The following is a 27,237-nucleotide window of genomic DNA, read 5'->3' as shown; positions in this document are numbered from 1 at the left end:
GCTGGAGATCAAACCCAGGGCCTTGCTTGTGCTAGACAAGCCCTCTGCCAGAGTCATCCTCAGCCCCAGATAACACATTTAACGTGGTAGAGGAGTTTAGTTAAATATAGATAACGTAATAGTATGCAAGATACATTTAAGTGACTTGTTTGATAGAAACATTTTAACCAATTATGTGTTTTTGTCAAGAAAAGATGAATATTGTTACCTCTCACAGATTATTTCAGGTAAATTTAGATTTTTATCTTAGATGTATCTGTGCCCAGCAAGTGCTTATTTATTACTTCCCCCTTGTGTTTGTTGACAGAGCAAATGGATTTTAATAAATAGCTTAAACAAAATATGATTAGGAAGCCAGCTACAGAAGAAGTCGTGTGTTTTGGAGCTGTGCACATATATTCTCTGAGTTACAAGCTGTGTTGGATGGTCCGAGTTACATCTCTGCTTACGAGCATGATTGTTATGACTCAGACACTAATTTTAACCTCAGCCAATACCTTTGCATTGTGAGGTATTTGCTCATAACTCATTAAATAGGCATAGCTTTTAGATTGCTTTATCATCTGCATTGTTCCCACTGAATTTAAAAATGATAATAAGATAATGCTAACTTCTTTTGTTGTAAATTTTTATATAGGGCTAGAAAGTCAGTCTGAAGAAAAAAAATTTTTTTAATTCTTCTGTTTATTTTACATTCCAGCCACAGCCTCTCTCTCATCCTCTTCTCCCAGTTCCTCTTCCCCCATCTCCCCCACCCCCAATCCTCCTCCTCTTCCGTCTTCATCCAGGAATCATGTGTGTTTTTAATAATAAAATGAAGTCTCTTTTTCCTTTATTTTTGTCTTAAAATATTTCACTTCTTTGCATAAGCAAACATATGTTTATTGAAAGTTCTGTTTTCCATTTATGTCTGAATAGAAAGCCTAACTTAGCAACCCTGCCTTCTCCATGGCTGATATTTGTGATTAGGAAGTTGCCTTTGCACTGGCTAAAATTATAAATGCTTTGCCTGGAAGTCCGTGAAGTAGAGGCATTTACACAGCTTACCATTGAAACTTTACCGTGAGGACAGTAAAAGTTTGAAAGGAGTAGGGATGGACTTACTATCCTCTAAGATAGTTTGTAGAAGTTAATAGAATATGATTCCAGAACTCTGGAGAATTTCATTTGAGCATATTTTGCTCGCAACATAAGAAAAAGATTTTTCATAATACAGTTAATGTAGGTTCTAAAAGACTAACCTTTTAGCAAACCTGATATGTAAAAAATTTAGATTCATAAATAGACAAATTTTGGGTATTCTTTAGTCTTATGAGATGAATGATTCACCTCATGTTCTTTAAATGACATGACATGACATTAAAAATGTTATTTGCTGTTCCAAAATTCAATTTTTCACTTAACATTTTATAAGAATACTTGTATTGTGAACGTGTACAAGTAAGACAGACTGTATCTGATATCCTATATTCACATGGAGTTTGTAAATGTCTGTTTTGTGCTAGGTTCTTGGTTAGGTACTGGGGACCTGAGTGACCTTGTTCACATGTGCATTCCTTGCTACATCTGGAGCCACTAGATTTGGGCTGTGCACTTCAGCTCTTGATAACTGTGTTTGAAGTAGGATGGGATTCTTAACCCTTCTTGCTCTGTCATCTGTGAGAAGAGTGACTGTCCATTTGTTTGAGGATTAATTGAGATACATAGTGTAATATTTGCATATAGTAAAACACATCAAGGCAGTCCTGGTCACTCATACCTGGAACCCAGCTCTAGGAAGCTCGAGGCAGGAGGGTCATCAGGAGTCTGAAGCCAGCCTAGGCTACAGAGTAAGTCCCTGTCTCAAAACAAAAACCAGACAACAAGAACTTAATTGAATGTTACCTTTTTGTTAGTAATGTCTCAAAAGTAGCACTTAAAACTATACCAGAAACACCGAGAACTGTTTTATTCAGTATTTTCGTCATTAGGCTGGGCCAGTAAGTCATCGACTTTGTGTCATTTGAAGTCTTGTGTTTCATTTATTCTTCATGCTGCGCAGATACTTTAAAATACAGCAGAAAGCCATGAGTACATTTTTTGTTTGTCATAATTTAAAGTTGGGTGCTAGAATCACTGTGTGGGCTCATTCCAAATAACAGGAGAACGTATGCGTGGGTCCTGGTAACTGCAGTAAATGCTGCCCTTTACCACCTTCCTTTACAAAGACAAAGGTGCTTGTCAGTTCTTTTTAAGGTTTGCTTTTAAGAGAGAATTTCCACACTTGTTGAAACAAAACTGTCGGGGAAGCTTTGCTCTCAGGAAGATACCTTGAGTGAAGATCCTTGTAAATGTTGCTAGAAAACTAAAATCTAAAACTAGATACTTTTACCCACAGCACAACATTTAAGTACTTGCATCAATATACAGTTCATTTTGAATTTGCAAAGGTACACTTCTAAAGAAGGGTAAGGGTAACCGATGTAGTCTTGTTTTCTTGTGCACTGTTGATTGATGTAATTACTGTTATGCCTTAAAGTTTGAGGACTTAAATCCAGATATGAATATTCATCTAAAGAGCTACATAAACATGTGCCTGATTCCTTTGGTGGTTCATAACAGCAGCAGTAACTTCGTTATGAAAGGTAAATTCTCTCATGAAGTCATGGGAAGAAGCCTTTGCAGTTCTGAGACCTGTTCAGCTGCATCTCCTCTAACAGATTGTCAATGTGTCTTTATTATCTGGAGTGAGATCTTGATAGAGAAAACCTGACTCAGACATGAAATCACTAACTACCGGTTTTTTTCATTACCAATCCAAATGGCAAGGAAAAGTCAGCCCAGAGTCTGAGGAGGTATGTAAACAGCTAAGTAACAGCCACTGGCAAATCGTAGTTTGTTTGTTTTTTCCTGTTTTAATAATCCCTTTAAGTCCTAATTAAGCCACTTATAGTTTATTGTGAAAATTGGATACTTTAGGAAAAGCATTTTTTTCTTAGTGTAACATCAGAGAAAATGATGTAGTTTACATCGAGTGTTTTAGTGTGAGTTTTTGAAGGACTTTGCACAGTAGCCTTTAACGGGTTCTTTTATAGTCTGTACGGGCAACTTTTATATTACCTTAGATCATGTAAGTCAGAGTCAATTAATAATCATTAATTAATATTGAACTTTATTCTAAATTTACGTGTAATCAAGATGTTGGAATATATGCTAAACTATGTAAGCTCAGCCAAGATAACCAGCAGTTTTTGTTGGTTTATTATAATTAAGGTTGAATTATAGTTATTTTAAAGGTTGCTTCCCTGCCCCTTTTTCTTTTCTTTTCTTTTCTTTTCCTTTGTCTTTTTTGAGAGAGTCTCACCTAGTATCCCTGGCTGGCCTCAAACTTGTGGTAATCCTCCTGCCTCAGCCGTCCCAACTGCTGGGATTCAAGGATGAGTCACCACTCCCAGCTTGTTTATTTTAAATGTAAGACAGTTTGTTCTTAGAAACCATAGGAGTGATGTAGCTGAAACCACAGGAGTGGTGAAGGTGCCTTTTGCAGAGTAAGTAGGCAAGGTGTGCACTCACATTTAGAGGAGAGCTGGAAGATTAGTCCTCAAATAGTCATTCATAAAGTAAGGTTTAAATTTTCTTTAAATATTAGCCCGAAATATAGAAAAAAAACAAAACAAAACAGCACAACTCTGTGACTTTGATTTTAGCATCAGAACAGGTATTTTTTAGTATGACACAACAGAAATTGAGTAGTAGTTGGTGTTGACTTTGTTGGGTTTTGAGATTCTGAAGTTGTTTTTACATAATAGATTTTTAAAGGACCAGTACAGCTGTTTTGTAAGAGTTTTGTTGATTTAATGGTCATTTAATATTTTGAGCTTGAAAACTGAGCAGATAGAGTGATTGTGAAAATGGATTCTTCATTCTGACACCATGTACTCAGCTGGGACCATGCTACCCAGGCCATGCTGGAGCGCAGTGTGCTGGGAAATACAGTCGTTAATTTCTGTCCCTTGCCGGACCAGTAAAGTGCTCTAGACAGTTGATTGCATCAGTGCAGAGTATCATGCACAATCGTCAAGTGGCACTATTTGTTTTTAAAGTGACACATGTAACTTTTATTACAATCATTAATACAAGCAAAGAAGCTAGCAGTGATTTTTATTATTTTTTATTGTTATCAAGCTGTTTCCTAGGAATTTTCAGCAAAATATCAATTTAGCCGTAATTCTAGTATGAAATACAGGAGCTGTAATAAAGCTTTTGGTGCCTGCTATTTAAAAAGTCAAATCAGCAGCTCGAATATATTTTACAGTCCCATTTTGGTTCACTGTCACTCTGCTTTAAGTAGCTCTGTACATTTATTTTGCTCTCCATGTTTATTTTACCAGTTCAGCTTCTTTGTAGATTTTTGCTATAAGTAGAAAGGATTTTTGAATTGTATGTTGTTAACATTTGCTATAGTGAATGATAGATGCAAGTACCCAAGGCATTCTCATTGAAAGACAGACAGCTTAAGGAAAATAAATAAATAGCAAAAGCATTGTCTTTATTTACAGTGTAGAAGACCACAGCTTCACCGTAGGTGGAAGTGTGATGGCAGAACACCCCAGAGAAGGACATCTTTAGTGATAGATTTACATACCGTTAGCTCACAGTACTTGATTAGCAGCCGGGCTCTGGGACAAGCTAGCTGGGCACATTGTTTGATTCTGTGGCTTCTGAAGCTTGCTGGCTGCATGCTTGTTGCCTTTGTTCGTGAGACAGGTAATTACTTGATAAAATGAAGTGCATCACTGTGAACAATTGACCCTTTGGAGCAGTCCAGGCTGGTCAGCAGTCTAAAACCACACTTTAAAGCCATCATTATGGCTTCAAACTTAAGAGTTTCCAAGGTGCAGACAAAGGTGTTGTCTTCCTTTAGTACAAGTCGGGTGCCGTTCTCAGACTTGATGAAGTATTTAAATTGGATGATATTTGACGACACAGAAAACTCTTCTGGAAACCCATCCAGCCTGCTTTTGGACACCAGGACAATGCGAGATTTTATTTTTGATATGAAATCAGGAGCATTACAGAAGATTCTCAATCCTTGTGAACGATCGTGGTTATCTGTTATTTCCAAGAAAGTAGTCTCTCGAGGTGTCAGCTGTTCTTTTTCCCACCTGGATTTCACTTCCTCTGCCAGCCCCTTGAGCTGGAAGAATTCTGCTTCCTGAGCAAGAAGTTGATTTTCTCGAAACCCTTCGGGCAATAGAAGTTCTCCATTTCGTAGGAAGTTTAGGACATGCCTGAAGAGGAGACCGTCCCTGTCTATGAAGTAATGGCCATCAGCATCAAAAGGACAGAGAATTTTCCCATTTACGATACCTTCAAGGAAAGTGTCTGGGTACTTGGTCAGGGTTTGCTTTTGAGTAATGTATAAATATCCACCAACGTTGAGGGTCATCAGTGTGGATTTGCAGTTCTTGCCTTGCTCAGCATCTTCCAGGCTGTTGTGCCTGCCTTCATACTCCCTTTCTTTTTCTCTTCTGATGAGTTTACGCTCCATTTTCAAGATACTATTTCAGCCTGTTCTTCTTGGCTTGGAGATTTTGTCTTTGCTTTTAAAAAGGAAACACTAGCACAGAAGCACGCCTTTCTCCGTCCCAGGCTGGCGATGCGATGAAATGCTGGCAGCAGTGGCGCTGTGCTGGCAGCTGGGTTTGCAGTAGGTGGCGCCCGCCGTGTCAGCTCTGCGTGCAGGGGCTTCTGGAGTAAGAGGGGGAGAGATTTGCATTTAACTGTGTCGGGGAGGGATTTCTGTGTCTGTTCTCCCTCCGAGGGAGGAAGCCTTGATACTCAGGGTAAATTCTCTTTCCTCTGCCAGGTACATCACCGTTCTGCTTTTGTTTCCAAGTAAATGGTAATTGCTCTCCGTTTCTAGAGGTCTAAGTCATAGCTTAGTCAGGCAAGGCTAATACTGAGTTATATTGCCACCTTTTGGAAAGTGCCATGTGTTGGAACCCGAGGTGAAAGAAACTGCCCATATAGAATTTTCTCCTGTGAAAGTCCACTGTTTTCAGTGATGGAGACCTAGACAAAAATATTTAGGCTCACTGTTGTGACACTGCATTTGAATTTAGTTGAATTTGTGTGTTTTGGATTTGGGTCTCTTTGTTAAATGAGAAAAAAATTAGCATAACTTCTTTTCACAAAAGGTTGTTTTTTTAATTAGCATAACTTCTTTTCACAGAAGGTTATTTTTTATTATTTTTTACTTCAAAATTAAAAAAAAATCATGTAGGCTGTCTCTAGTATTCATTCACATTTTGTTGGTTAAGATCTCCTATGGGAAATCCATGAGCTTGTTTCCCCCACGCCCCCGTCAGTGCTCAGCAGTCTGGGTACTACAGAGGGTACCTTAGCCATAGCACGCGCTTGTGGTGGGAAAACGGAGACATGGAGATTCTAAATACCTCCTCGGTGGGAGTGCCATGGGGCATTTAGGTTTTGTTTGTTCTTTCACAGAATGATAGAATAGTGAGTGGAATGCCTCCCTGTCCCTCTATCCCTAAAATTGCCTTCCAGAGCATTTCACAAATCTGAGTTTATACTCCTAAAATCAAGGGCCCGGTGATAGGAAGTCTGGGTGTTTCCCAGCGTTTATTAGTTGAGCAGCCTGTCTACTAAATTACCCCGAGGAACGCTGTTGTTCTTAGAGTAAGACTTTGGCTTTAATATGAAAGTCACTTATATTTCCATACATTAATGGTTATTTTAAGTTATGTGTGTCTTGTTAAAGGTATTAGAATAGGTTCTCCTTTAAAAATGTCCAACTTTTACTTTCTGTAATCAGGGTTAATTTTTTATTAGATATTTTTAAAAATTGTATCTCCTAGCAGATAATGAATTTAACATTTAATACCGAGGTTATCAAAAGCTAATTGAAATTGGGCTAGAAATTCAAGGCATAATCTTTTTCTTTTTTTTTTAACTGATGATGACATTCAACTTCTGTTCTACCAAAGATAAAATTGCATTCCAGAGAGCTTTTAGTTTTTTCCTGGGATTTTGCACCTTGCTTTGATGAAAGCCATAAACTAACGTGTCCTTCTCAGCCCTGCAGCGTTTAAGAAGAGTGTGCTCTTACAATCTGACAGCGGGTGCATGCATGATGTGTGCGTGTGCGTGTGTAGAGGGGAAGGAGAGAGAGTGTCTTTTAGAATCAAATCTTTTCTATGGTTTGACTTATTTTAACAACTGAATAGTTGGGTGTAGGGTACAAATTTGGAAATCATGGAGTTTTTGTTATTACAAGTGAATAACATCAACAAGAGACGTGCAATCCTTTTTTGTGAACTAACAGGACACCAGAATCAATACAGTATGGTCATACTTTAGGGATAGGTTTCCTGGTGTGGCTGTGCTTCCTTAGCCTGTCTGTAGATGCCTTTATTGGACAGCCTTGCTACTGTTTCTGCTAGAAAACGGGCTTCCATGGGGTGGTGAGCAGGTAGGAGCCCAGGCAGGTCTGCTGTCTTCTACCTGAAGTTCACGTGTGGTTTCTGCTGCGAGAATTTCACCGCCACTCATGAGCACTGTTTCTTCCATCTTGCCTTCTGTGTTGTGTTATTTTATTTTTTGTTTTTGAGACAGTCTCACTCTAACCTACCCAGTCCTCAGAGTCTGGTAGTCCCCCTTCTTCTTTCTGCCTCTTCAGTGCTGGGATTGCAGCTATGATACCTGGCTTTCAGGTTTGCTGGGATACAGTCCGAGGACTCGTCTACCATGTGCCTCTTACCCAGAATACTTCCTCACTTCACTGTGGTGGCGTGGTGTGTTTGCCAGCGGGCCTGCCACTAGTATTGTGACTGAAACCCTCTGATGGGATATGAATCCACAGAACTTTCCTTTTGTGTCTTGTCTGCCATCTTGCATCTTTAAAAAAGAAACTGGTATCCAGTAGATGCCACCTTATCCATCTGACTGCCATTTCAGCCAGATGATTCCAGTCATGGAATTACAGGCTTCCTTTGATCCTTGCTGCCTGTGGTACACTTGCCAGCTTGGACTCTTATAATTGTATTATCTGCGATAGATACCTGTTGTAGGTAGTCAGTCCACTCTAAAACTATAAAATAGTGCTTGTGTAACAATACCAGAGATAGTCCCTATTTATGTGACTTATTTCTCTGCCTCACTATAGCTACAAAGTGGAATTAGTCTAGTGATTCTGTTATGAGAGACTAAACCATACATGAAGATTGGCTCCTAGGTGCCTCTGACCACCAGCTAACTCCATAGGCGGGAAGCATCATTGTGAAGAGTAGAGCCCCCCCCCCCCTTTTGTTACAACATGAGTTCTTTATAAGAGTTGGATTGGATCACACATGGTAGTACATGCCCTTATTTATCCCTAGCACTCAGAAGCTGAGGCCAGAAGATCCTGAGTTCAAGGCCAGCCTGGGCTACATAGTAAGGTCCTATCTCAAAATTTAAAAAAGGAAAGAAAGAAAAATAATAATATAGAGAGATAACCTCTTCAACACTGTAATCATGAATCTTACAAAAAGAATGGTTGAGCAACTTCAAGAATTTAAATGGATTGATTGTTGGTTTAAGCATTTCCTATAGTGAAATAGGCCCAATGCCTAACCAAATTCTAGCAAGACTTCCCATTTGAGCTAATACTCATCTACTGTCTATAGAAGACAGAATTTATTTTAGGCTAATGGAGAATTCTCATCTTTTCTACCAACTTTTAATGGGAATGATTAACACTGGACATGGTTATAATACTTGCATGCTCTATTTGTATGTTGATTGACAGATACAAGGAGAGGCCAGTGCCCCCAGACTCAGCAATTCCCTCTTCCATGAGATCCAGACACTGCATTTCAGGAAGTAGCAGTGGTCTTAGGCGCTTCCATTAATAGAAAGACACCCCGCCCCCACATTCTGTACCCCTGCCAGATCTTTTGGTTATTTTTGCACATTTGCTTGTATTCCTTGTTCTTTGAGATGGTGAGTTCCCGTGAGCTTAGAATGAGAAGGGAAAATAACTGTGGCTGTCAGTTTGTACTTGATCTCCTTGGTACCTCGCTGACTGTGACTCCACTCTGTTTCCAGTCTGTTGATATGTGCTTTGGCTTCACTGTGCCCTCACAAGCCGAGTTTCTTGTTTTGACATGTGGCTTGTTTCTGCATAGCCTCCTGTTAAAGCATTGGCTGTGAGAGGCATTCATACTGCTATTCCCTATGAATATTTTATGTTAGCCCTTTCGTGTATTAAAAAATAAAGCACCACTGAATCAAGGTTTTTTTCCATGTGAGTCTAGTTCTGTTTGCATGTCAAAGTTTAGTTGCATTTTGAAATATAAAATTCATCTGCATTGTGTGTATCTGGAACTCGTCTTACTGACACAAGGACAGTATCAGCTAACTGGCCATAGCATCACACAAGCTATGCTGAAGACCAGAACCTTCTAGGACTCACTGGGCATAATCTCTGGCCAGAAGAGCATGTGGATGTGTCGTGCATGCCTCATGAACTCTCACACATGACTTTTGCAGTACTCTTCTCCGTGGAAGCCAAAGGGGGGTGTGGCTGCTTGGGCAAATTTTTTAGCCTTCTTTTAAGAGTACAGAAAACAGGAGTGTTTTATCAAAAGAACAAATAAAAATGACAGACTAGCTGAGAAGATCGGGTAAAATTCCATTCCACATTTTTGCTTTTTGCTTACAGAAACAGTCTTGACAGCTTTTAAATCTTATATATTCCTACTGTGTATACTTTGTAGGTGAATTGTTCAATAAAACTTAGGTTTTATAAGTAGAATTTAAACTTTAAAATTATTTTTAATGAAGAGTGGGTTTTGTTTTAATATTTATTTGGTATGTGATGTGTGTGGGCATACAGGCCACAGCACTCATATGGAGATCAGAGGACAATTATGAGAGTTGGCTGTCTCCTTCCTCAGGATCCTATGGCTCCTGGGACTTGAACTCAGCTCACCAAGCTTTGTAGCAAACACTAGCAAACATGATGAGCCAGCTCACCAGCTCCTTGTTTCTAAGTGTGGCCACTTGAAGTTTTTATTTTACCCCGACTGGCAAAACATCTCTGTCAGTCATCAGCTTGGCTCTAAAGTTAGAACGTTGTACAGACCTCATCTTTGTGGTTCTCTGTGGCAAAGTCAAGTTTCACTATTTCTTTGAGAAGTAGTTATTGTGTTAATAGCCACATCTACTATCTCTAAATGAACTGTGATTTTGAACACTTTCATAAAGTTTGTGTGTAGTGGATTAGGGATGGAGAAGTCTCACTAACATTTTTTTTTCTCACATTTAACATTTCTAAAATTGTCTTAAAGTCATTGGCTTGCCAAAAATTAATGCCAGCATTTTGTTTCCTTAGTGGCACATTACATAATGATGACTACTGAAATTGATGTCATTTTTAAGCAACTCTGAGACACTCCTTTCATATCTCAGGAAAATCAAGACAGGAGACTGTTTAGGGGGTGAAATGAAAGACAACAAGCAGAGAGACACTGAAAGAAGGAAAGCTGACTGCTGTAACCAACTATAAACTAGCAAGTGCCCTGAGAGCACACCCTCCCTCCCTTCCTTCCAGACAGCACAGCTGAAGCAGGGCTTGGGAGGGAGACCAGGACACCCAAAAAACTCCCCAGGGGCAAGCTGATATCAACCAGAAGAACCAGCAGTTAAGGAAGTGGTGCTCTGAGGAGGAGGGTCTTATCTAGTGTTTTGTTTCCAGGTAGGGTTTCTCTGTGTAGTCAGTCCCAGCTGTCCTGGAACCAGGCTGGTCTTGAACAGAGGGATCTGCTGGGATTAAAGGCATATGCCACCACTCCCTGCCTAAGAAGGGGTTATAACTTAAAGTAGGTTGGGTTTTTGTTATTTGTTTTGGGTTTTATTTGCTTGATTTTTTAAGAAAGGAGAGAATTCTTTTTGCTCACAGTTGCAGGGATTTCAGTCTGTGCTTGGCTAGCTCTGCTGCTTTGGGCCAAGATAAGGTGGAAAGCATAGTACTTACCTCGTGGTAGACAAGAATCAGGGCTCTCAAAGGCGGTCTAACCCCAGTAGTTGGAAGAACTAACTCTTAATACTATCTTGAAAATCATAGAGAGCTCACCTACTGTCGCTAATTACACATGGTAAAGAGAACAAGAGTTATTTTGGGCTAGTGAGATGGCTCAGCAGTTTCAGGTGCTGGCTGTACTTCCAGAGGAGCCAAGTTCGATTCCCAGTGCCCACATGATGGGTAACGACTATAACTCCAGTCCCAGGGAATTCAGTGCCCTCTAATTTCAAATATAGCTGCTGTAGCTAGATATCGGGGCCTAATACAAACCATAGGTTGAGTGTTCGTGAAACTTAAGATCTGAAATCCAAAGTGGGTTTTGAAGTTTTGCATTGTGGTTTTCTGAATTAGGAGTGCTCAACTGGTAAAACTTATGCATATTTCAAATCCATAGAAGTCCAAACTTCTGTCCCCATGTATTTTGAGTATAGATATTCAGCCTGTCCTGCGTTACAGTGACTTTCCTGCCCCTGTGTTACTACAACAAAGTATTCCTGCATATAAAAACAGCATTTATTTTTCTAAGTCTGTTTTGTTCCTAGATTTTATTTGCTTTATTTTGTATGTGTGTGGTGTGTGTGCACAGGAATGTGTATTTACATGTATGGGTACATGTGTGTGTACATGCATATGAATACCTAAGATTGGTGTTGGGTCTTTCTGCCTCTCACTCTACTTTGTTTACTAAGGCACTGAACCTGAGCTTACCAGTTGGGCTAGGCTAGCTAGCTGCTGATTTCTCCTGTCTGTGCCTCTTGAGTGCTGAGACTACAGGCAGGCTGCTCTGCCTATCTGGCTTGTATTCTTACCCTTGGATGTGTGTGCTTGTGTATGTGTGTGTGTATGTGTACTAGTGCCTGTATGTGTGGGGGCTCACATACCATGGATCATATGTGGAGCACAGAGGACCACCTCAGATGTTGGTCCTTGCTTTTTACCTTGTTTTAAATAGTTTCTTTTGTTATTCACCACTGTGTACAACAAGCTAGTGATGGGATTCTCCTGTCACTGCCTCCCATCTTGCCTAGGATCTTTGGGATTATATACATGGACTACCTCATCTAGTTTACATAGGCCTGTTGAAATTTGGCTCTTCGTGCTCACATGGCGCAAGTACTTTCCCACTGAGCCATCTCCCCAGCCTCTTACATTCTTGAAAACAATTTTGGGAGTGGAAATTGTCTCATTATGTCCACATCTTTGTTTAGGAGATTTTTGTGTTGACTTAATCATTTATTGTCTCAAGTCTAGTGGGACGATTACTTGCTAACTTAGTTTTATAGAAGAAATTAAAATAATGCAAATGTGGGAGTTTTACAACATTGGTTCACTATGTTATTCTTTGACAAAAAAAAAAAAATCTGTTTATGTTCTCTAGGATGCCAGGACTGTCCAAACTTCTTCACATATTTGATACCATTTTTCATATCCTTAACCGACCACTTTCCTTTCTGCTCCTAGACACCAGCCTGTCACCGGCAGGTACTCTTGGGCAGGCAGGGTACCAGCATCTGTGTGCATGCCTGTTCCTCCCATCCCTCTTTCTCCCCGTCCATGAAGAAAAAGAGCAGTATGTGTGAATGAGGGAGTTGGGTTCTTATTTAGATCCTGAGCCTAGTTCTCAATTGTAGTTTTAGGTTTTTATTTTAAATTGGGAATTCTCAACACATTGATTTGAATGGTATTATAAGAAAGCATGTATTATCTCAAATTCTGAAGGTCAGGTAAGATCAAAATATCAACTCACAAATTAATGATGAATAATACCTTTCACCTTTTAATAAAAAGAGGGAATACTGAATTCACTTAAATAGTTTGTTAAGGTGCCAAGTGGCCCCACCCAGATATATCCCCAGGGGGAACAACTGCTAGGAAAATGTACTAAATGAGGAGAGAGGAGACTACTGGAAATATTAGAAAACGTTTACCTTTTAGGTGCTTGTGATTGGTAGAAGTTCTTTTGTTCTCTTCAAAGATGGTAGGCTCAGGAGTGATTTGTGAGAGTCACTTCAGAAGTCTTGAAGATCAGCTCCAAGTCTAGTAACTAGATTACTGAACTGTGTTGTAGCTGGAGTTGGAAGTGTCTTCAAAGATGTCCACATGCAGATGGGTCCCACGTAGTCTTGTGGAAATGAATAGCCAACTTCTGGATGCCTGAGGACTTCCTAACCTCGCTGATCTCATTGTTCACGTGCCAGTGCTAACACGTACCCTTCCTGCTTACTTAGTAATCCAGCTTGCTCAAGCTAGAGTAGCTTTAACTATTCACTTCCCCTCCAGTCTTCAAAATGGTACTGGGAGCCTACAAATCTGTGTTTGGGGTATGTTTTGTTTATTTACTCTTAATTTTCTTTCTGCTCCCATTATACTTATTAGAGTCTTTTGGCTATAAAACAAGAACAGAAATGGATAAACCAATCTGACCAAAGAGTTGGACAGGTTAGAAAAAAATCTAGGTGTTTGTCTTTTGAGACAAGGTTTCTCCATGTAACCACCTTGGCTGTCCTCGAACTCATTTTGTAGACCAGGCTGGCCTTGACTCACAGAACTCCGCCTGCCTCTGCTTTCCTGAGTGCTAGGATTAAGGTATGTGCCATCACGCCAGCTGAGTGGTACTTTACTTTTATCATCCACAGAAAAGTTGAACAAATGCCCAGACCTAGGGAAGGGAAGAAAAGGACTGAGTGATTCAGGCTCTCAGTAGAATGAGCTTGTTTGTGTGTCCTCTTTGCAGACTGCAGACATGACCCTGTAGTCTTAGGCATTGGTGGTTTGAGTTTCTGAGCTGAAAATTCCAAGTACAAAAGAGTGTCTAGGCTTATCAAAAACTAGTGCCACTGCTGTTCCAGCCACCTCCAATTCCCTTATCATCCCTACCATCTCTAACTCTTTCCAGTTGTTAGGGTTTCCAGCAAAGCTCTTTGTGATTCTCCAGTTGGACATGATTTCTCTCTGTATTGAACTCAGTACTGTGTGTCAGCTGTGTAGTGCTGTGGGATGGTCTGTATGTTAAATTGTTCTGATTGGTCAATAAATAAAACGCTGATTGGCCAGTGGCTAGGCAGGAAGTATAGGCGGGACTAACAGAGAGGAGAAAAGAAAGAACAGGAAGACAGAAGGAGACACTGCCAGCCACCACCATGACAAGCAGCATGTGAAGACGGTAAGCCACGAGCCATGTAGCAAGGTATAGATTTATAGAAATGGATTAATTTAAGCTATAAGAACAGTTAGCAAGAAGCCTGCCACGGCCATACAGCTTGTAACCAATATAAGTCTCTGTGTTTACTTGGTTGGGTCTGAGCGGCTGTGCTACTGGCGGGTGACAGAGATTTGTCCTGACTGTGGGCAAGGCAGGAAAACTCAAGCTACAGTGTAGCACTTGTGGTCTTACTTAGTGTAGTCACTTTGTACAATAGAATCCCATAGGTGATATGGGAGGACCATGGTCAGTTAAATTAGATGGTAGGAAATTATTTCATTAGCAAGTTTCAGGGCTACACAGAGAGTCCTGACTCAAAACAAACACACCATGATTAATATGTATTCCTGTGTTGTATCTTAGGACTTTAAAGTGTTTAACTGCTTGTTTAGGAATGTAAGATAAAACTTTGCTTTGATTGTAGGGTGGATGCCAGTTGACCATCTGCTTTCTCTTTCTTGTGGAAATTAAACCTATAATTTAAACGATCAGTTTTGGTTTCTTCAGTCACAAAGTAAGAACTTAGATACTGCAGTAACACTAATCAATTTGTATAAATAGATGCTTATCATCTGTCTCCAGGTTCATAGCAGATTTTGCAAGTATTTTTTAAAAGCAATTCACCTTTACAAGTCTTTAACAGAAGACTTACATAGAAACAGCCCCAGGTGCCACACCCCTTCTCTTAATTTAATAAGTTGATCTGATCCGTAATCAAATTATATAATTACTTAAACTAACATCAACAAGTTTGAGCAGAAGTATGTGGGAGTACTTGAGATTAACCTACTACCCACTAGTGTATGGCGAGCTGTGGGCATCTGTCACTGTATTTAATAATGGGTAAATGAGTGCCTGTATTAATCTGGAAATAAAGAGGTATGTTCAATGCTTCCATTATATTGAATTTGCTTGTATACCCTTTTTTCCCCATCCTACTGAACCTGAATATGGGGAGAGTTGTGTGAGCTCAGCTCTTTTCCTCACATTCTCCAAAAATTTCTTGTTTCCAGTGTTTTACATATCCATAAATAAGTCACATCAGGGCCTAGAGTGCTGGCCTGGCAAGAAAGAACACTGATGCTCTTCCAGAGGACCAGAGTTCATATCTCAGCACCACATCTGGTACCCATGACCACCTAGAACTTAGCTCCAAGGCATCAGACTCCCTCTCCTGGCCTCTCTGGGCACTTGCACACGTGTCATGTACATACACATACACAGTTTTCAAGTTACTATCCCAGAAGTCCAGTGTTCTGTTCCCAGCATCAGTGTCAGGAGGCTCACAACCACCTGTGGCTCCTGCCCCAGAGGAGCTGAGGCCTCTGACCTCTGTGAGCACCTGCACACACAGTCACGTACTCACGTAGTCACATAGGCATATGCAGATATATAAATAGGAATTCAATTTAAGTTAAATCAAAGAAATTATTTGGGGATTTCTATATTTCTTTTTCATTTAAAGCAAAGCAGCGTTTTTTAATCCCAATACTTGGGAGACAGAAACAGGTGGCTTTCTGTAAGTTCTAGGTCAGTCATGGCGACATAGATGACCTTGTCTCAAAAACAAAACAAAAGGCAATGTAAATGTATTGAGTTATTTTTTTGTAAATTCACAAACTAATTTGTTTTGGGTATGTTGTGTGTTGTTTTTTATATATGTGTGTGTGTGTATGTATATATATGTGTGTGTGTGTGTATGTATATGTATGTATATATGTATCATGAAATGTCAAAATCATGCTGCTTCTATACTTTTAAGAATGTACAGCCAGGCGGTGGTGGCGCACGCCTTTAATCCCAGCACTCGGGAGGCAGAGACAGGCGGATCTTTGTGAGTTCGAGGCCAACCTGGTCTTTAAAGTGAGTTCCAGGAAAGGCGTAAAGCTACACAGAGAAACCCTGTCTCGAAAAACCAAAAAAAAAAAAAAGAAAGAAAGAAAAAAAAAGAATGTACGGCACAGAGCAGACATTTGAGAATGAGTGCACTTGTCTCTGCATTCCCTGACCACATCTATATCTGATGTGCTTTGCATGACATCTTGGGCAATAGGCACTTGATAAATATGTATTAAGTGTATAAGAGTAAAAAGGATATTTTTCAAATATTCACCTTCTTTCAGATTGGTCCAAAAGTTAGTTTTAAGTAAAGATTCCTGTGTTGATGTATACAGTTTGTAATTACCAGCCATGATGTACAAGTGAGTGTTATAAGCTAGGATTTCATGTTTAATACCTTCCCCTTGAACTGTAAAGAAAAGATGCATGGTTCAGTGGGGAAAATACAAGAGCATGTTCCCATGAGAGTTTGAGAAGTACATGTTAACATTAAACAACGAGCAGGCAAGTCATGTTTGGGGCGCCATGCCCAAAATAAGTTGGCCTCTTAAATTTAAGAGAGGGAATAAGGGAAGCAGAGCATTCACTAACACCAGCCAGTTGATGGGAAAATTCCTTGCTAATGATTAAGACTTTCGCTAGCTTGAGAAGCATTTGAAAGCAGTTTTAAGTTTGAAAGGATGGTATGGTAAACAGAAAAGGATGGTCTAGGGAAGGGAATGTTACTGCCCTGTGTGAGTAACCTTGACTGAAGAATAGAAAGTATCGGTCAAGTTGAAGTGAGCAGGGGCCTTCAACTTCTTCCCACTCTTTAAGAATTAAATTCCGTGTATCCTCTTGGAGTAAGTACTGCTAAATAGGTGGGGAGCATTAACACATGGTATTAAAGGTAGCCATTTTAGCATTCAACATTAGTAAATACTTGGATTTGTGGTTGATGTATTATCAAGATTCTATCCTAGACTTACTTTGTTTTAGAAAAGCATCTTTTGGCCGGGTGGTGGTGTCGCACACCTTTAATCCCAGCACTTGGTAGCCAGAGCCAGGCAGATCTCTGTGAGTTCGAGGCCAGCCTGGGCTACCAAGTGAGTTCCAGGAAAGGCACAAAGCTATAGAGAAACCCTGTCTCGGAGAAAAAAGAAAAGAAAAGAAAAGCATCTTTTACTGTGTATTGTTGGACTTTTCCTCATACACTCAGGATACAGAATACATCAGGATTTTCCAGATTTTATTATTGTGAGACTAGATCGGGTTCTTGTTTTGGACTCTCAGTTTTATCCGGGAGATCAGCTTGGATATAAGATTTGTGTTTGCTTTGAGAAAATTCAAAGTTTACTCCTACTAACTCCACTCGTGACAGTGACTTCTTTTCAGGTTTAAAATGTAAAGGATTGTGACTTGTATAGTATTTCTTCCTGGCACACTGTAGTGTGAAATATGTGTGGGTCGTGTCATTGTGCTTTCCAGCAGCACTTCTTAGCCTCCACTAAAGATGTTGTTTGTTTTGAGGTACTCTGGGAATATTTAATTCAGATGGTATGTTTCATAATTAGTATTTAAGAGCACAGGATATAACTCCTTGAATTTTGGAGACAAAAATCTAGGAAAGTCACGGGAAGATTTTCCAGTATGATCTGTGTAATGTGGTTCCGTGTGAGTCTGCATTTTATTTGGTGTGTCACTGTTCGTATAGCAAACGGGTGCTGCTTGAAAGACAGTGCTGTATCTTAATCATCTTTGATTCTCCAATGCCCACATGGTGCCTTTGTGTGGTAGTCATTTACATCAATGGAATGAATGAAGTAAGTCACCTTGAAGAGATGAATCAGTGCATCCCTGGTTAGTCAGAGGATTTTCTTAGTCCCTTCTCAGAGCTCAGGGCAATTCTCATGGAAATGACTGACCAGGAGCTGTTTCTAACCACAGTTTTAGATTTTCAGGTTGTCCTAAAGCTGCTGTCTGTGAGAGGCAGTCATATGCCTCTTACATAGTAGGCCATGCCCATCACCTTCACTCTGCCACGGTGCCTGATGCCAGTGGGCTTGCAAGGTCCAGGCTTTTATTTCCTTTTCTATTTCTCCTGGTTTTAAGTCAGGGTCACTATAAGAAAGAAAATTGCATTTCGGTTTAGGCAGATAATTCATAGTAGATTCACTGTTTGCTTATAATAGTCTTACTGTGTAGCCCAGGCTGGCCCAAAATGTATATCCTCTTTATCTTCCTCCCCAGTGCTATGACTACAAACATGCTCATTCCTCAGCTTATAGATTCATGTTGACACACTCTTTATCATTTAGGATCCAGAGTACACAGTATAACCTAGGTAATGAGTTGCCCAGTTCACAGTATTTTCTTAGCTGGCTGTTCTCCCCACAAGGTGTTCTAGGATATCATTCATGTGTATGTACGGATCTTTGATTTAGTGCTTTAGATTTACTGTATTTCTAGAAGTTACTTGTGTTACAGATGGAATCCTCCACCTTTTTATTTGGTTATATGCCCTTTTACTCTGAGTGTGTTTGAAAGCTGTTGTTGACAAGGGACAGTGCAGCTCGAGGAACAAGCCAGAAAGTCTCCAGTTTGCAGCTTGTTAAGAATGAGGTTTCTCTATTCTGATAAATGATTTTGCTATCAACTTAATACTATCCTTTTGTTTCCTGGTATTCTGTGAATTATGTTTTAGTTACGTGTCAAAATGCCATCTTGGAAATGATGAATGCTATCTCTGAATACAGTTTTTCTCTTCTCATTCAAGATAAACTGTCATTGGAAGGAATAGTGGTACAGAGAGCCGAATGCCGACCTGCTGCCAGTGAAAACTACATGAGATTAAAGAGGTTGGTGTTTTGTAACTTTAAAGTAATACTTGATATTTTTCTTGGGGCTTAGGATACTTACATTAGATTGCTTATTGGCTGCATGCAAACCATAGTTTTGTTTGTAATGTTTGCTTTCTGCACTTTGGTTTCAAAACCAAGTAGTAAGCCGGGCGGTGGTGGCGCACGCCTTTAATCCCAGCACTCGGGAGGCAGAGCCAGGCGGATCTCTGTGAGTTCGAGGCCAGCCTGGGCTACCAAGTGAGTTCCAGGAAAGGCGCAAAGCTACACAGAGAAACCCTGTCTTGAAAAAACAAAACAAAAACAAACAAACAAAAAAACCAAGTAGTAAATGCGGCATAATGACACGCACTTTTAATCCCAACGGATCTCTGTGAGTGAGGCTAGCTGGTTTACATAGTGAGTTCCAGGGCTACAGAGTGATACCCTGTCTCAAAAACAAAACAGAAGCAAGCAATAACTGAGTGTCTTCAGAGAACTGTCAGAACCCGGCTATTGGAGTTACCTTAACCTACTGTATTGATGCATTCTGAAATCAAAGTTAATAGTTTTTCCTAGTTGTACTTATGTAAGCTGGGGTCCATGCACTCATGCATGTGTGTGCACATTTGGTTATATGAGTGTGGTGTGTGGGTCAAAGGTCATCCATGAATGGTGTCCTCAGGTACTTTTACCTTGTCTTGTTTGTTTTGTGGTGGTGGCTTGATTTGGTTTGGTTTTAGAGACCTTGTCTTTTGAGACAGGGCTCTCTTGCCATAGAGCTTGCTGCCTTAAATGAGCTTGCTGGCCTGCAGTTGGGGATTTGTCTCCACCTCTCAGCACTGGGAGAGTATTGAAACCATGTTTGGGTTCTGAAGAGCAAACTCAAATCCTCATACTTCACAGATGCTTTTCTAAGGAAGCCATCCTCCCCACCCATGAATCTTGATTCTCTAATGGCATGTTTCAGAGGTCTTCAATTTTCCTACAATGAATATGTATCAGACTACTGTCTGAAGAAGCAAGTATGGTTGTCAGAGTAGCATCTTGCTTTTGATCTATTCAGAATTTTATAAAGTTATGTATTGTTAATGAGATTGTTACTTCAGCCCCCAACTTTAATTTGCCATTAACATTTTGTAATTACTGTTTAAAGACAATGACTTTGAGTGAGCATTTTTCCCCAAACTTTGAAGAAATGCTTTTTATACCAGTTTCATGATTAGTATTTAATAGATTTCAGCACCATGAGATTAGAATTGCTCATCCACCCATCCATCTACCCATTCATTCATTCTGCACTGTCTGCCAGGTGCGTTTTTTAGGTACCAGAGAAACAGTCGTGCATGGGATAGACACTGTTGCTAAGCAACTTCCCCAGGGCTGGTTGTAACCACACAGTGCTGCTCCTTGAGAAAGTGCTGTGTTCAAGAAGTGGCCTCCTAGTGTCCAGCATTCTTACCTTGGAGGCTGTAGTTGAACTTAGTTAGCATCTCTAAGGTCATATTTCCTCCCTTTTCTTGATTGCATTAGATGCTGTTTCCTAGGAGTGGCACAAACATGCTAGATGCTCTTTTGTTCTTTTGTCTAAGCATTCCCCTGATTTAAATGCCTCCCCGGGGCAAGTAAAAGAATGACAGTCAAAATGAAAATTAGCTTTGTAAAACTGTCAAAAGATAGCTCACTCTTTGTTTGCAGCCTATAAAGTTTATGCTATAATACAAGCCTTTTTGAAAAATGATCTTCAGATAACTACAAATGTTGAAAAGTACAAAATTAGGTGTTGGACCACTTGTTGAGATCTCTTTTTGTGGTCTTGATTTTCCCTACAGGACTTATCTGAGGATGAGAGCAGGTGGGCCACCTGCTGTGTTTGTAAAATATCTGCCTTATTTTTGCCAAAATGAAAATTATATAGCTTTAAAAATAAGCCATGCGTCCAAGTATTCCTATTTTAGCCTTAAGTGACTGAAGGCAAAGAGCACAGTGATTCAGGAAGTGCTGATCATGTGTATCACAGAGTAGCTGGTGTCCCTTTTGAAAAAGGCTGGTAGTATTTTAACTAAGTAGGAAAAGATGAAGGTGGGAAGAACCTTCAGAATAGAAGTCATAAAGACACAGGATTGTATGGTCTGTAAGCCTAGATGTGGGAATTGTGTAAGATGACAGGTCTTTCTGTCATGAACTCTGTACACACTAAGACATTATTATTTTTTTTTTTTTGGTTTTTCGAGACAGGGTTTCTCTGTGTAGCTTTGCGCCTTTCCTGGAGCTCACTTGGTAGCCCAGGCTGGCCTCGAACTCACAGAGATCCGCCTGGCTCTGCCTCCCGAGTGCTGGGATTAAAGGCGTGCGCCACCACGCCCGGCACACACTAAGACATTATATACTGTTTGTCCAGTGTGTCAGAAACAACTCCAGATCTCCGCCTCAGAACTCATCACCAGCATTCTTTTAGCTCAGGTAATGCCACATCCACCTCACTGTCTTTCCTTGGTCCAAAAACCTTCTACCCCACAGCCAATGTCTCAGAAAACCTTGCAGATTGTACCTTCAAAATCCTTGTTTCTGTATTCCAAACTTGCCTTAAACAAGCCACAGAAGTGGCCTTGCTTTCTCAAATCGACTATTGCAGTTGCTGTCCGCTAGAGTCCTGCTTCCCACCCTAGTCTCTTAGCACAGTAGCCAGCTCTGTAGCAGGTCTTTTAAACTCTTGAGTCATGCCATTCCTTTGCTCCTGGTGTCTCAAGTGTTTCCTGTCTTGCTCAGAATAAAATTCAAGTCTTTGCAATGGTCAGTGGAGGCCTCCACAGTCAACTCTGTACTCTGTGTGCTTCCTCTCCATCCTTGGCTCTTCTCCCTCTCTCCACCCATTTTGCATCACCTGCCCCAATCCCTAACAGTCTGTGAGAACTTGCCTTGCTCAGCGACTAGATACCCAGACATAGAGCATCTGCTTCAGAAGGGAAGTGAGACGCTGTGTTTGGGGTATTACTCTGAGGCAGAGTCCGGGACTAAGAGAACTGAAACTTGGGTGCTTATGAGATGACTGATTTCTCTAGCTGGCCTGGATGTATGTTCTACCATGACTAAGTCAGATTGGCTCCATTCCATCCTGTGTATCACACAGGAAGGAGTATACCCATGAAAGAGGAGGGACCGGAGGGTTTTTGTAATTTCCATACCCATCTTAATGTAAATCCTGGCTGACAGCTTACCAAGAAGACTTAAAGCAGAAACTACTTACCATTACAAGGGCAGTACCAGGGATTAAACTAGCAAAATAGTGAAAGAGTGTAAGTCGTAAGATGTGTCTCTTATATTTCACTTGCAGTTATTTAGTGTTGAGTGTATGCTTCAATCCCTGAGGTGAAGCTCAGTGTTCTTAAATCAGAAGATGCTGTTGTTGCTCCAGAGAGTTTACAGTCTTTGAACCTGAAAAAACACACATGCACCTGCTTCTGTAAGAACATGGTTATTGCCATTGTAGCAGGGAGAAGAGAAGTATGCTGGTGCTGTTGAAGGAGAAATGGAAAGGTAGATGTAGGTGACATTAAACAGAAGTGACTTGGCAAGTGGAATATCCCACAGCTCAGCACCACACATATGATCGGGTTCCTCAGACACCCTTAGGAGTACTCTCCCCTTAGTGCCATTCACGTGTTCTGAGAATCTGGCTTCATTTTCAACTGCTCCTCTATAGACATGCTTAGATCACACTTCAAGGTGATAGTCCAGATGTGCCTGGGGTTTTCCCATCACATGCCTCTATTACATGTATGCTGCATTCTCTACCTGCAGTGTCTATGCCTCTGCACCTTCGTATGCAACCCATGTGTTGCATCCCTCAGCAAAATCTCTTCACAGTTCCCATCCCCACCCAACTTGGGATCTGCCATTCTTCTTTTGAACATTGCCATGTCCTTATTTTTAATGGGTGTGTAAGTAAGTGTCCATGCCTTGTTTTCTGTTGTGCTTGGAGGATTCATCGTCTGTCACATTCTGATCATCATGATAGCAAGGACTGCATTATCTTTCCTTTCTTTCCTCTCTCCTGTTCTTTTTGGTTATTGTATTTGTGGTTTGTTGAATAGTGCATTCTGAATAACAAATAGCCAAAAATATATGTAAGAGTGAAGTGGATTAAAGTGGAAAAGAAATGTCAAAATGACATACAGGAACATGGGAATCATAGACACCCAGCTTCTGTATTTCTTTTACTCAGCACCATTCTCAAAGCCTGGACTTTTTCAGTTTTGTACATATGTATATATATGTGTGTGTATAACTGTGTGCATGCACACACATACACCTTTGGCCAGGAGAATGTGATTGCAAAAATTAGATAAACACTTTGACAATTTTATTTTAGTAATAACTTCTTATAACTCTTAAATTTTGGTTGGTAAATTTTCCAGTTATGAAGATTACATATCCATAAAATGTAAGTTAATAAGATTCTGTTTTTTCTTTAGATAAAGGTGAGGTTCAATACGTAATGCTTGAAAATAAAGATGGGCAGAAGAGATGCCTCAGTGGTTCAGAGTGCATACTCCCCCCCCCCCCCCCAGGACTGAGCTTGGCTCCAGCACCCACAAGTGAGGGGCTCACAACTGGGTATAACTGCACCTCTGGTGGATCTGAAGCCTCTTGCCTCTGTGAACACCTGCGCTCATATGCACACACACCCATGTGCCCATATTTTTAAATAAATAAAATAAAGTCAGCGTTTATAAATAGACAGCGTTAGAGTATGTACTTCACATGTGGAGACCTTGCGTTCACTCCCTAGCACTACTGTGTGCATATGTAGTTTAAAAAAAAAAAAAAGACTAGTTTTCCATTTGTAGAAAATAAACCCCTCACACACTCATGGTTTTTTGAGGCAGGATCTTGATCCATATCTCAGGCATCTCGGTTCTCCTGCCTCAACCAGTGCTGGGATTACAGGCTTGTGCCACTACCATGACTAGCTGAGTAAGCCTTAATATCAAAGACCTTTCCTTCCTTGATGTAAGTCAGTAATTTTAAAATTTAATTAGTGAATTTTTACTGTATTATATTTTAGTGAATAGCAGTTGAGCTAAATGCTTTTAGTAACATAAGTGGCTATATTACAAAGTATAATGTTATAAATAATGTATTTATAAACAGTGTTCTTTAAGAATAATCAGCTGTATTTTAGAAAAATTTGATTTTAGTAATCAATTCTTATTATATAGCTCTGTTATTGAATTTTGGCTGATAAATTGTTCAGTTATGAAAATTATATATACATTAAATATAAGTTAGCAAGATCCTGTCATTTATATAAAGATAGACGTTGAAATGGTACTAGTATTATAGTATACCTCAGGAATAGTGAAACCCTTAACAAACGGAATTCGGGCCAAGAGAGAAACGACGCTGCTGTGGTTTCCTTCTGTTGATCCAGCACACAGTGGACTTGTGCGTGAATCCCGATGGCCACTAGACCATGGAGAAAGTCAACACCACTGCCTGTTCCTAGTTCTGTTTGCTGGCCTTAAAGCCTTAGACTCAGCTTTGCACGTGGCCAGGAAAGACCTTCCACGCTTCGGTGCTTCTCTGTGTTTGATGTTAATTTGAGTTGATCTCAGTGTTTCAGTATCAAGAGACTTATGTTGAGTTGGTGAATATATTTTACATCAGTTCATAGTGATGTTAGTTAAAGTTGATCTAATTTTGCTTTATTGAGTTTAACTTTTATTTTTATCTGTTGAATTCATCTTTAATATAGTTAAAGTATATGATCAGCATATTTATAGTTTGTAGCCAGATTTTTCTTTGGGCCGCCAGTTCACAAAACAATGACATGGAGACTTATTAATAATTATGAAAAGCTTGGCTTGTAGCTTAGGCTTATTTCTAACTAGCTCATATAACTTAAATTAACCCATTTCTATTCATCTGCATGCTGCCATGTGGCTCATGGCTTTTACCTGTCCTGCATGGCTTGCTCCTTCTATGTCATGCTAGCAACTCCACCTTTCTTTGTCCCAGAGCTCTCTGTCCACAAGTCTCCTGCCTAGCTATCGGCCATTTAGCTTTTTATTAAAACAATCACAATGACATGTCTTTACACAGTGTAATCAGTATTTCATAACAGTAGTTTATGTTTCACTTTGTCAGCTACAGAGGGACATTCCAGTCGGAGGAGATATGGCATTGGGACCTTTTACATGCTTATGTAACCACCTCATTTAAGAGCACTTGCTTTCAGGGGTTGAAAAGATGTCTCAATGGGTAAGGTGCTTGCCAGAGAGCCTGAGTTTGGTTCCCAAGAACAGCGTGGTTGAAGGAGAGAACAAATTTTTTTAAGATTTATTTTTAATTCTGTCAACATTTGTGGGTTTTCTTCAGAAAAACCTAAGAAAACCCTTTTTCTCTGGGAACCTGTAAAGAATGGAAAAGAAAAAAATTTGAGCCTCCTTTTGTGTTAAGAACCTACGTGGGGGCCACGCAGCGGTGGTGCACACCTTAATTCCCAGCACTTGGGAGACAGAGGGAGGTGGATCTCTGTGAGTTCCAGGCCAGCCTGGTCTACAGAGTTCCATAACAGCCAGGGCTACACACAGAGGAACCCTGTCTCGAAAAACAAAAAAAAAGATCCTAGATAGGAAAGGAGGCTGCATTTTACAGTCCTTCCTGATAGAGGTTCCTATGCTGTACCTGCCCGGATTCCTGTTATTGCCTGTGTGATTATAGATATCTTTGACCATGCTGGAGAGATGGCTCAGTGGATCAGAGCACTGACTGCTCTTCTAGAGGACCTAAGTTCAATTCCCAGCACCCACATGGCAGCTCATAACTATCTGTAACCCAAGTTCCAGGGGATCTTACACCCTCACACCAATGCTCATAAAATAAAATAATAAAATAAATTATTAAAAAAAAAAACCTCCAGAGACACAACACATTCTAAATAAAATATATAATTAAAAAATTAAAGATATCTTTGACCATCTTGCTGCAAGTAACTACAGTTCCAGAGGATCTGATGCCTTCTTTTGGCCTACATAGGTGCCTACACTCAGGCATACACATAAATAAAATAAATCTTAAGATATTTATACACTTTTGGTTTATGATTTTATTAGAATGATAATCATGCATATGTACACACATACATGCAAGGTGAATTTAAAATAAGTTTGCCATATCATTTATTATTCAAAACAGTATATTTTTAAATTTTTAACTTGTGGGCTGGAGATGTGGCTCAGTGGTTAACAGCACTGTCTGCTCCTCCAGAAGACCCAGGTTCAATTCCCAGCACCCATGGGGCAGCTCACAATTGTCTATAACTCCAGATTCAGGGTATTTGACATTTTACACATACATACATACATACATACATACATACATACATACATACATACAGGCAAAATACCAATGAACATAAAAATAAATAAATCATTAAAATTTTTTAACTTGTATTTTATCATGTGTGAGGGGTGTGTATGCACATGTGCACTTGAGTGCACAGCCATCATGTGGAGGTCAGAGAACAATGTGCAGGAGTCCGTTGTTTCCTTACACTGTGGTCCCAGGAATTGAATTCAGGTCGTCGGGCTTTGTAGTAGGCACTTTACCTACTGAGTCATATCCCTGTTTCTCAAAGCAAGATACCTTAGCTGGGGCGTGGTGGTGCAAGCCTTTAATCCCAGCACTAAGGAGACAGATGGATCTCTGTGAGTTCTAAGACAACCAGGGTTATACACAGAGAAACCCTGTCTCAAAAACCAAAACCAAAAAACAAAAACTAAAAAAAAAAAAAAAATTTAAGAAAAAGAAAAAAGAAAAAAATCTTCGGGAGGCAGAGGCACATGGGGATCTCTGAGTTCAAGGCCAGCCTGATCTACAAAACTAGTTCTAAGACAGCCAAGGCTACACAAAGAAACTTGTTTGGAATGCCCCCCATCCCCAGAAAAAGGATACCTTGACTAGAGAGTTGGCTCAGTGGTTAAGAGAACTTGCTGTGTGCAGAGGACCCAGGTTTGGTTCCCAGCACCCACATCAGGTGGCTGAAAACTACATGTAACTTCAGTTTCAGAGAATCTGATGCTCTCTTTTGACCTATATGGTTGTCTGCATGTATATATACTGAAGCACACACATAAACACAAACAAAATATTTATATACTTTTGATGTGATGTGTGATTGCTTGTGTTTGCTTGGATTTCTTGAAGATGGGTCTCATGTAACCCAGGCTTGCCTTGAACTCCTGTCCCTCCTGTCCCTGTTTCCTGAATACTACTGACAGTAGAAGTGTGTGCCATGTATCTAGATT

At 40.1% G+C, this 27,237-nt stretch overlaps 2 protein-coding genes across 4 annotated transcripts in view; one reads left to right on the top strand and one right to left on the bottom strand.

Moving 5' to 3' along the window:
• Window positions 1-27,237, top strand: part of Gtf2f2 (general transcription factor IIF subunit 2) — a 126,713-nt gene that overhangs the window by 52,612 nt on the left and 46,864 nt on the right. For all 3 annotated transcript variants that reach the window (XR_013042533.1, XM_042285199.2, XM_076545399.1), the window contains exon 5: window positions 18,865-18,946. Coding sequence is in view for 2 of the 3 variants with exons in the window: in XM_042285199.2 (XP_042141133.1) it covers window positions 18,865-18,946 (82 nt within the window). In the remaining variant the exon portion in view is untranslated. The remainder of the gene's footprint in view (window positions 1-18,864; window positions 18,947-27,237) is intronic.
• On the bottom strand, window positions 809-13,255 carry Kctd4 (potassium channel tetramerization domain containing 4). The gene is made up of 2 exons (XM_076545398.1): window positions 12,997-13,255; window positions 809-5,730 (listed from the first exon to the last, which is right to left on the bottom strand). Exon 2 carries the CDS (start codon window positions 5,528-5,530, stop codon window positions 4,751-4,753), a length of 780 nt encoding a protein of 259 aa, XP_076401513.1. The 5' UTR covers window positions 5,531-5,730; window positions 12,997-13,255; the 3' UTR covers window positions 809-4,750.

Source organism: Peromyscus maniculatus, chromosome 9 (genome assembly GCF_049852395.1).
Source record: "Peromyscus maniculatus bairdii isolate BWxNUB_F1_BW_parent chromosome 9, HU_Pman_BW_mat_3.1, whole genome shotgun sequence".
Taxonomy (NCBI): domain Eukaryota; kingdom Metazoa; phylum Chordata; class Mammalia; order Rodentia; family Cricetidae; genus Peromyscus; species Peromyscus maniculatus.
This window is presented reverse-complemented; position numbering and strand designations above follow the sequence as displayed.